General features: G+C 35.8%; 1 protein-coding gene across 1 annotated transcript; it reads left to right on the forward strand.

Annotated features, from left to right (window-relative positions):
• Positions 1 to 1,476: 1,476 nt before the first annotated feature.
• On the forward strand, positions 1,477 to 2,472 carry LOC123780186 (olfactory receptor 2T8-like). The gene has a single exon (XM_045778975.2). It carries the CDS (start codon positions 1,477 to 1,479, stop codon positions 2,470 to 2,472), a length of 996 nt encoding a protein of 331 aa, XP_045634931.2.
• The last annotated feature ends 8,124 nt before the right edge of the window (positions 2,473 to 10,596 follow it).

A 10,596-nucleotide genomic window follows, 5' to 3' on the forward strand; every position in this document is an offset into this window, starting at 1 on the left:
TAGTGACAGTTATTTAAAAATAGGTAATATGATAGCAAATGTTATTTTAAGAAACTTACCCAACACTGTGCTGTTATTAAAGTACAGATTGATTTTAAGCAAGTGTTAAGTTTTATCATTTTTTCAAGAATGAGAGTTTAGAATAATGGAAGTAGAATTCTTCAAACCAAAGAAATGTGTTAGGAGGGTTTTGATGTGTCAGGAAAGTAGTAGAGAGATCCATAATTATGGAGTATATACAGTTACTAGGTGTGCAGAGTGCAAGTGTACAGATACAAGGGTGTGCAGACAACAAAGTGTTGGGAAGTGCAGTGAGGAGGAAGTGTGTTTCTATAATGTTAATGTTGAAACAACCAACTAAACGCTGAAGTATATAAAGCTGCCAGTGCAATGATGATGCTCAAGCAACGGAGGTAGGCATTGAGCGAGGTTTGTGTACTCTCTTCTCTGTCTTGATTGGCGTTCCAGTATCAGAGGTGCATGTAAATTGTGGGCAAATAGAATGACCACAGAAGAGGTTGACTCTTGCCATGCCATTGCATTGAATTAGAACGTACCACTGATATTGAATTAGTACCTTCATCTCTTCAGTTATGATCCTATTCATTCAACCAGCTAGACCAGTTTCAGTAGCAGATCAGGGTTGAAAATGCCTTTATAGATTTAGATTTTCTTGAGATTGAAGAAGAAATGAATTTATCTCTGTTTTGGGTAGTAATAAGTTTTATTTTCTCATTTCCCAATAAACTTGTCTCTGTGATTTTCAGGAGAAACAGTGTGATTATACAAAATCCCTTTATACAGTTAATGAAACATTGCATTTAGTATCATAGTCTTGCATTGGGGAACATATTCTAAGATGGTAATCATTATATTCAGTGTGTAACTTGATAAAATCAAACTAAATACACTAACAATTCCAAATCAAATTATGCCTCTATCTACAGATTACTTCCTTCTAGTTCCTATACTTTGGAAAGTAGGTTCTCTTCTTTGGAAATTTAAAATCCCTACTCAGATTAATCAATTCAGGAATATTATCTATTTTGGTTGGTTTCAATACTTCATGATATATTAGAAATGCATAGCCCTCATTAATAAGAGCATAGCGTTTATATTACTGAACACATTGATTTAATTCAGCTGCTAAGAATGTTGATTATGCATGATAAAAGCAAACACAAATGTCAATGACAAAGGGAATATTCTACTTATTTTCCTTTATGTTGATATCACACAGCACAAGACCTGCTGAAAACTTACTTCAATTCATCAAGAAATTTTATTCATTATAATAATTAAGCAAACTAAAAATGACTAGTGCTTATAATGAATATCAAAAGAAAAAAGGTGAAATTAATTTTATGAGCAAGTTAAAAAGTCTTTGCAAATCACAGATGAAAGATTGGGAATATATTTCAACAGCTTCACACAGATTATTTTCATGAGAAGTGTAATTGAAATAGAGCATTGTAAATGGTGAAAGCTCTGTCATCTGTTTCTTCATTTGCAGTGTCACTCCTGTTTGAAATCATGAACATCTGGAACACCACCTCAGATTTCATTCTCCTAGGACTCTTTAATCACACAGGAGCCCACCTATTTCTCTTTGTGATGGTTCTGACAATTGCCTTCACATCTCTAGTAGGCAATGCCCTCATGATTTTCCTGATTCACCAGGATGCCCGGCTCCACACACCCATGTACTTCCTACTGAGCCAACTCTCCCTCATGGACATGATGCTGGTCTCCACCGTTGTACCCAAAATGGCAGCTGACTACTTGACTGGCAAGAAGACTATCTCCCTTGCTGGCTGTGGGTTGCAGATCTTTATCTTCCTCACTCTGGGAGGGGGTGAGTGCTTCCTCTTAGCAGCCATGTCCTATGACCGCTATGTGGCTGTGTGCCACCCACTGAGATACCCTGTTCTCATGAGCTGGCAATTATGCCTGAGAATGACTACGGGGACTTGGTTCCTGGGAGCAGCTGATGGGCTCATGCAGGCAGCTGCTACCCTGAATTTTCCATTCTGCGATGCACATGAGATAGACCATTTCTTCTGTGAAGCTCCTACTCTGCTGCGTTTGGCTTGTGCTGACACAGTTGTTTTTGAGTATGTGATGTACATTTGCTGTGTACTAATGCTCCTGGTCCCATTTTCTCTCATCCTGATTTCCTATAGTCTCATCCTTGCAGCAGTTCTCCAGATGCATTCTAGAGAAGCCCGCAAGAAGGCTTTTGCCACCTGCTCCTCACATCTCTGTGTGGTGGGACTCCTTTATGGAGCTGCTATTTCTATCTACATGAGACCCAAATCCTATAGGTCAGCTAATTATGATAAAATAGTGTCGGTTTTCTATACTATCTTCACCCCATTGTTGAACCCTGTTATATACAGTCTGAGAAACAGTGACGTGAAGGAAGCCCTGAGAAAGTGTTTGAGTCAGTATGCTTCCTTAAGTCACGACTAACATTACATTGATTTGCCCCAGATTTCAAGCTTGTACAAAAACTGATTGTGGGATATTTCCTAGGAAAAGTTTTATATGTATTATATCTGTAACTGTAATATTTTACTTGAAAACCAGACACCACTGTGTATTTCACATTTTTTTGTGTATAATAATTTTACTGTATTTTTAAAATTGTTTATTTTTATCAAGATTTTATTTAAATTCAAGTGAGATAACATATAGTGAAATACTACTGTCAGGTGTAGTATTTAGTGTTTCAAAACACACATTGAACATCCAGTGCTCATCACAACAATTTCACTCCTCAATCTGCATCACCTATTTAACCCATCTCCCCCCAACCTTCCATCCAGTTACTTTCAGTTGTTCTGTTTAGTTGGGAGTTTGGTTCCTGGTTTTCCTCTGTTTTGTTTTCTTTTTCATTCCTTTCTATTTTGTTTTATTCTCTTTCTCTGACTGACATACTTTCCTTTGCATAATACTCTCTAGTTCTATCCATGTCCATCCAAATGGCAAGATTTCACTCTTTTTATGGCTGAGTAGTATTCCACCTCTTCTTTATCCATTCATCAGTTGATGGACATTTGAGCTGATTCCATAATTTGAATATTGTTGATAATACTTTTATAAACATGGGGTTCTTTGAATCAGTATTTTTGTATACTTTTGGTAAATACTGAGTAGTACAATTGTTGGGCTATAGGGTAGTTCCATTTTTAACTTTTGCAGAACCGTCACACTGTTTTCCTGTGTTTCTGCAACAGCTTGCATGCCCACCAACAGTATAAGATTTTTCCCTTCTCCACATCCTCGCCAATATGTGTTGTTTCCTGTATTGTTCATTTAAGCCCTTCTGATAGTTGTGAGGTGATAACTCATGTAGTTTAGATTTGTATTTCTATGATGATGAGTGATGGTGAGCATCTTTTCATTTGTCTGTCAGATGTGACAGACTGTTGGATTAGACTCTTTGGAAAAATGTCTAATCATGTCTTCTGCCTCTGTGTCTTTCTTGACTATATTTTTTATTTCCTGGGGGTTGTTGACTTTGTTAAATTCTATTAGACTTTGGTAGATTTTGGATGTTAACCCTTTATCAGGTATTCCACTTGCAAATAACTTCTCCAATTCTGTAGGCTGCCTTTTAGTTTTGTTGATTATGTCCATCACTGTGCCAAAGTTTTTTATTTTGAGGAAGCCCCAACAGTTTATTTTTGCTTTTGTTTCCCTTGCTGGAGGAAAACTATCTAGTAAGAAGTTGCTTTAGCCCTTGAAAAGAGGTTACTGCTTGTGTTGTCCCCCAAGATCTTGCTGGTTTCTTGTCTTACATTTAGGTCTTTCATCCATTTTGAATTTATATTTGTGGATGGTGTAAGAAAGTGGTCCAGTTTTGTTTTTTTGCATGTTGCTGTCCTGGTTTCCTGGCACCATATGTTGAATAGACTGTCTTCTTTCCATTGGTTAAGTTTTCCCGGCTTTGTTGAAGATTAGTTAACCATGTAGTTGAAGGTCCATTTCTGAGTTTTCTATTCAGTTCCATTGATCTATGTGTCTGTTTCTGTGCCAGTACCATACTATCTTGACTCTATCTTTCTAATATAGCTTGATCTGTAATTGCAATGCCTCCAGCTTTGCTTCTCTTTTTCAACCTTGCTTTGGCTCTTTGGGGTCTTTTTGGGTCCGTAAAAATTACAGAATTGTTCATTCTAGCTCTGTGGGAAATTGCTGGTGGTATTTTTATAGGGATTGCATTAAATGCTTAGGTTCCTTTGGGTAGTATAGACATTTTTTTAAATATTTTGTTTTATTATTTTATGTTAGTCACCATTTTAAACATGTTTGTTCTTCTCATCCATGTGCATGGAATGTTTTTTTTCATTTCTTTGTGTCCTCTTCAATTTCCTTTGTAAATGTTCTATAGTTATTTTGAGTACAGATATTTCACCTCTTTAGTTAGGTTTATTCTTAGGTATGTTATTGTTTTGGATGCAATTGCAAATGGAATCAATCCTTTGATTTCTTTTTTCGCTGCTTCATTATTGGTATATAGAAGTGCAACAGATTTCTGTACATTGATTTTATATCTTGCAACCTGGGTTAATTCATGTATTAGTTCTAGCAATTATTGGTGGAGTCTTTCAGATTGTCTACACAGGGTATCATGTCATCTGCAAGTAGTGAAATTTCACTTCTTACATTGGATGCATTTTCTTTCATTTTGTTTTCTTATTACTGATGCTTATACTTCCAGGAATACATTAAATACTAATGGTGATAGTGGACACTCCTTTCTTGTTTCTGACCATAGAGGAAAAGTTCTCAGTTTTTCCCTATTGGGATAATATCAGCTGTTGGTCTTTCATATATGGCCTTTATGATTTTGAGGTATGGTCCCTCTATTCCAAATTTGTTGTTTTTTTTTTTTTTGTCAAGAATGGATGCTGTATTTTTTCAAATACTTTTTCTGCATCTCTTAATAAGATAATATGGTTCTTATCCTTCTTTTAGTAATGTGTTGTATCATGTTCATTGATTTTCAAATATTGAAGCACCCCTGGATCATAATAAAACATTCTTTTGGATCATGGTCATTTTTTTTTTAATGTTCTGGATATAGCTCTTAATTCCATCAGGTGTAGTGTATCATTCAAAGTCTTTGTTTCCTTGTTGATTTTCTGTTTGATGATCTGTCCATTGATGTCAGTGAGTGTTAAAATCCCCTGCTATTATTGTATTATTACCAGAGTTTCTTCGTATCTGTTATTATTTGATTTATATGTTTGGGTGCTCCCATGGTGAGGACATAGTCATTTACAATTGCCAGATCTTCTTGATGAATAGGCCCCTTATTATTATATATACTAATATACTGATATAATTATTATATAGACCACTTATTAATATATAAAGACCCATCCCCCTCTCTTGTTGCAGCCTTTGGTATAAAATATAGTTTGTCTGATAAAGGTATGGCTTCTCAGGCTTACTTTTGATGTCCATTAGCATGATAACTGGTTCTCCATCCCCTAGCTTCCAATCTACAGGTACCTTTGGGTTTAAAATGAGTCTTTTATAGGCAGCATATATATGGGTTTTGTTTTGGGTTTTTGTTTGTTTGTTTGTTTTTTGTTTTAATCCAGTCTCATGCCTTATGTCTTTAGAGCATTTAGTGCATTTACAGTCAGAGTGATTATTTATTGATATGAATTTACCTGCCACTGTGTTATCTGTAAAGTTAATGTTTCTGGTGATGTGTTCTGTTCCTTTCTAGTATTTCTTGCTTTTGGTCCTTTCTCACTTGAAGAGCTCCCATTAATATTTCATGCAGTGCTGTGTTAATTGTCAAAAATTATTTTATTTAGCTTTTGTTTGTCTTAGAAACTCTTTATCTCTACTTCTATTGTGAATGACAGACTTGATGACTAAATTTCTGTTTTCTTTTCTCTCTCTCTCTCTTTTGGGGGGAGGCTACATATTTTTCCCATTTAGTGTTCAATATATCATGGGACTACCTTGACATGCCTGTCAATTTTCTGTGAAGACATCTGCTGCTAACCTTATTTTTCTTCCCTTGTAGGTTAGGGATTTCTTGTCACTTGTTTCTTTCAGGATTCTTTACTTATTTCTCCATTTTTTTTTCAAATTTTATGATTTGTCTTGGTGTTGGCTTGTATTGATTTTGGTGAGAGTCATCTTTGCCTCCTGGATTGCAATATCTGTTTCCTTCCCCAGATTAGAGAAGTTCTCAGCTATAAGTTGCTCAAATAAGCTTTCTGTCCCTTTTTGTCTCTCTTATCCTTCTGGGACTCCTATAATATGAATGTTATCATGCTTTAAGGAGTCTTTCAGTTCTCTAAGTCTATATTCATGATCTAATACTTTTCATTCGTCTTTTCAGCTTCATTATTTTCCATAATTATATCTTCTGTATCACTGATTCAATCCTCTGCTTCATTATTCCTCATTATCATTGCATTCTGTCAGTTTTGCGTATCAGTTATAGTTTTCTTTCTTTCTTTCTTTCTCTTCCTTTCTTTCTTTCCTTCTTCTTTCTTTTTTTTTTTTTTTTTCATGACCAGTTTTTACTTTTGTGTTTGCATGGGTTTTTTTGTTTGTTTGATTTTTGTTTTTTGTTTTTTGTTTTTTGTTTTTTTTTTTTTTGTCTCTTGAGTAAGGGATTCTCTAGAGTCTTGCAGGCTTTTTGCAAGCCCAGGTAGTAATCTTATGATTATTGTCATAAATTCTGGTTCAGGCACTTAATTATATCTGTTCTCATTAAATTCCTGGCCATGGCTGCTTCCTGTTTTCTTTTGGAGTGAATTCCTCCATCTTTTCATTTTATGTAGGTCATTGTGTGTGTGTGTGTGTGTGTGTGTGTGTGTGTGTGTGTGTGTGTGTTTGTGTGTGTGTGTTAGTTTTAGGAAAGGATGTTACATTTCTGCTCCTGGGATTAATGGCTATATTAAAAAGGTGTCCTATACTAAAATAGAAGTGTTTCAAAGTGTGTGCTCTGCTGCGGTGTTTTGTGTGTTCCTTTATTCAACTTAGTCCCCTGCAGAGTTTCTCATTGCCTGCACTGGGGATGTCTTCACCATATCCCCTGTGTGGAAAGTTTTAACCAGGTGTGTCTTTGTCTGCTTGTTAATAGAAGCTAGATCCTATTTCCCTTAGAGCTGAAGCTTTACAGCACTCTATGATCAATAAATTTGGTGCATGGTCTTCTGCAATAGGGGACTGCTGTGATGATTCTCATATGGACCTGCCCTAGGGAGATGCACCTGCAGGACACAGGTGAGCAGAGATTGGCCTAAGCGGCTGCTATAACCATGGGGGTGAGGGTGGCACTTTGTTGCTCGCTGAATTTTTCAATGCTGATTGATGGGGTCAAAATGGCATCACCTTTATCTCTCAATCCAGAGTGGGGAGTCCATGTCCACTACTCTTCAGGAAGTACATACAGAAGAGGGAAAATGCCCATCTTGTGTCCCTGACTTCCATTAGATTCTTGCCTAACCTGTGTCTGAAATGTCTGCCAGCCAGGTGGCACCGTACTCTTGTGTTTTATTTCAGGCACATGTCTGGGTTTCAGAACTCCCAGTTTTAGGGAACTGGGACACCAGTGACCCATGCTGATCTCACCACAATGTGACTGGCACTAGGGGAGGGCCTCACCACAATGTGACTGGCACTGGTTTGTATCAGAAAGGCAGTCACCAGGCCACACAGCTATTTGAAGTTAAAGGTAAAGTGCAGCAAAAAGCTGACACTGAAGTTTGCTGCATTTGGCAGGTGCTTCTGTTCCTATGCTAGTGAACAGGGCAGCCTGGTTTTGCCTACCAGCTATTTTGTCCCCAGAGAGGCAGTGTCACCACTGCCAAACACATTCCAAGAAGAGTAACTCTTTCTTCCTGTGTAACCATGGGGATCCTCAGACCATGCTGCCTGCTCCTGATCATACAACCCCCTTCCACACAGGAGGAGCACACCTGAGTCCCAAAGACACAACCCTGGTGATAGTCTAGACTTCCAAAACCTCAGAAAATGAGTTGTGCTGCTTATAAAAACTTGTGATATTTAGCCCTTCTAGTTTTCCCAGTCAATGATTTTGGGGAAAATGTGTGCATGTGTGTGTGTGTGTGTGTGTGGTGTGCGCACACATGCAATCCCCTGCTTGCTGCACTCTCCCTCTCTCTCCCCTCTCTCCTTCATCAGATACCCCTCCCCTTAGCAGAACCTGAATTTTTTTTGTTCCCCAAATCGACTCTCCACAGCTTCTACCTTCCACAATGTGGCTGTTTTTCTCCACTAGATGTGCTCTTGGTTCTTTGGTCCTTACATCAATTTCCTGCATGTTCAGAATGATTTGATATTTATCCAGGTGTGTCAAGGTACAAAGCAAGCTTAGGGTCCCCCTAGTACTTCACGATCTTAAATCATCCTCATTTATTGCCACTCTGATCTTAATTATTTCCTTACTTATACTAACTCTGGGGTGTCTGTTCTTTTTCTACTTCCTTGAGATATAAAGTTAGATCACATGTGTGAAGATTTCTTCTTTTTAATAGAGGCATTTGTCACTATAAATTTCACTAAGAACTGTTTTTGCCACATTAATGAACTTCAGATTTTTCTTCCCTGCACTTTTATTTGCTTTAGAAAATATTCAGTTTTGACTTCTGTTTGATTTTCTCATTGAACTATTAGTTGTTCAGGAGTGTGTTGTTCATTTTTCCTCTTTTTATTGATTTTTAATTTCCTGACATTCTGATCAGAAAAGAATACACTTGGTATGATTTCAATGTTGTTAAATTTTCTAGGACTTTTCTGTGTCCTGTGATACTTCTATCTTAAATAATGTTCTGTGTACACTCGAGAATAATGTGTATTTTGCTGTTCTTGATTGAATTTTCTCTCAATATCTTTTATGTCTATTTTCTCTAAAGTTAGATTCAAAACCAGCGTATCCTTATTTTCTTCTGATTTGCCACTCATTGTTAAATGTGAGGTGTAAAGTGGCCACTACAATTCTATTGCTGTCCATTATTTCTTTCAGGTGTGTTAATATTTGACAACTGTGTTCGAATGCTACAGAGTGTTCTAAGTGTTCAAAAATTTGCAACCTAATTAGAAACCATGGGAGGTATATATTTCTTTATAACCTTGGATGTGGTAAAAATTGCACTGTCTAGATATAGATATAGATATAGATATAGATATAGATATAGATAGATAGATATAAAATCGTATTCTGTACTCCTTAAGTGTGTATAATTATTACTTGTCAATTAGACATTAATAAAACAGATATTTTTTGAAAATGAAGAAAGTATATTTTTAGGAAATAGATAATCATAGAGTGAACACCAAAAATATTACAATTAAAGAAGGAAATTATATGAAATGAATTCTTAAATATTCAATCTCCCTTTCTAGTTTTCCTTTAGTGTTTGGAGTAAACAATCACTGTTTTGTCACCTGCACAGACTAATAAATGATAAGTGTTTGAGATTAAACATTAAGCAAATAAATTGAATTCAATGGATGCATTTTCTCTTTATTAGTTATCTTTGTTTTTAACATTTTATTCACTTATTTGTGAGAGACTGGGAGAGAGAACACACGCAGTGGGGGTGGCAGACAGAGGAAAAGCAGGTTCCCCACCGAGCAATGAGCCCAACATAGGACTCAATCCCAGGATGCTGGGATCATGACCCAAGCCAAAGGCAGGTGGCTTAGCAGACTGAGCCACCCAGGCATACCTTTATTGGTTATCTTTACTGAGTAATGTCAAATAATGTTTTGCATGGAATATGTTAATATGGTATTGACATATAGGAATGAAGTGTGATTATAAATAAACTCATTGTACGTCCCATAGTAAAAACAAAATATAAAGAAAAAAATCTTATGATCAAATTGAGGGACAGGGATAATCCATAATATATGGAATAATTTCTGAAAAATATAGTAAGCAAAAGAACATAGAATCTTTATAATGAAGTAAAAGAAATGAGTATAATGAAGAGTCTATGATCAATAAACACATTTTTAAATTTATATTTAAAGGTAAAAAGTGTCAAACAGTGAGGCACAAGGTGAATATCAAAGTAGATGAGGCAAATATTTCAGTGTGTGAATAATAACATCTAAAACTTCACTTAATAAATTATATTCAAATCTTAATTGTATCAAAAAATTGCTTATTTACTTTCATATAACACCCAGTGCAGTAATGAATCATGGAACTTTACATCAAAAACTTGGTATGTACTGTATGGTGACTAACATAACATACTAAAAATTTTTTATAAAACAACAATGACAAAAACAAAAAACATAAAAGCAAAAAATTGCTTCTTTAATTCTATTTTGGGATAATGTTTATTTTTATTTTTATTTATTTACTTATTCTTCTATTTTAGGAAATTAAGGCAACAATTAAAGCAACTCTCTTAGAAAATAATTGTTTAATTTAAAAGCTATGTACTTACATGACCAAGTGGGATTCATCCCTGGGATGCAAAGGTGGTACAATATTCGCAAATCTTTCAGTGTGAAAGATTATATCAACAAGAAAAAAGGCAAGAATCATATGATCCTCTCAATAGATGCAGAAAAAGC

The sequence above is a fragment of the Ursus americanus genome, chromosome 5 (assembly GCF_024610735.1).
Source record: "Ursus americanus isolate L20-20 chromosome 5, mUrsAme1.1.p, whole genome shotgun sequence".
NCBI lineage: Eukaryota > Metazoa > Chordata > Mammalia > Carnivora > Ursidae > Ursus > Ursus americanus.

Coding starts and splice junctions, on each gene's coding strand:
- LOC123780186 (XM_045778975.2), top strand. CDS start 1,477: ATGGTGAAAGCTCTGTCATCTGTTTCTTCATTTGCAGTGTCACTCCTG.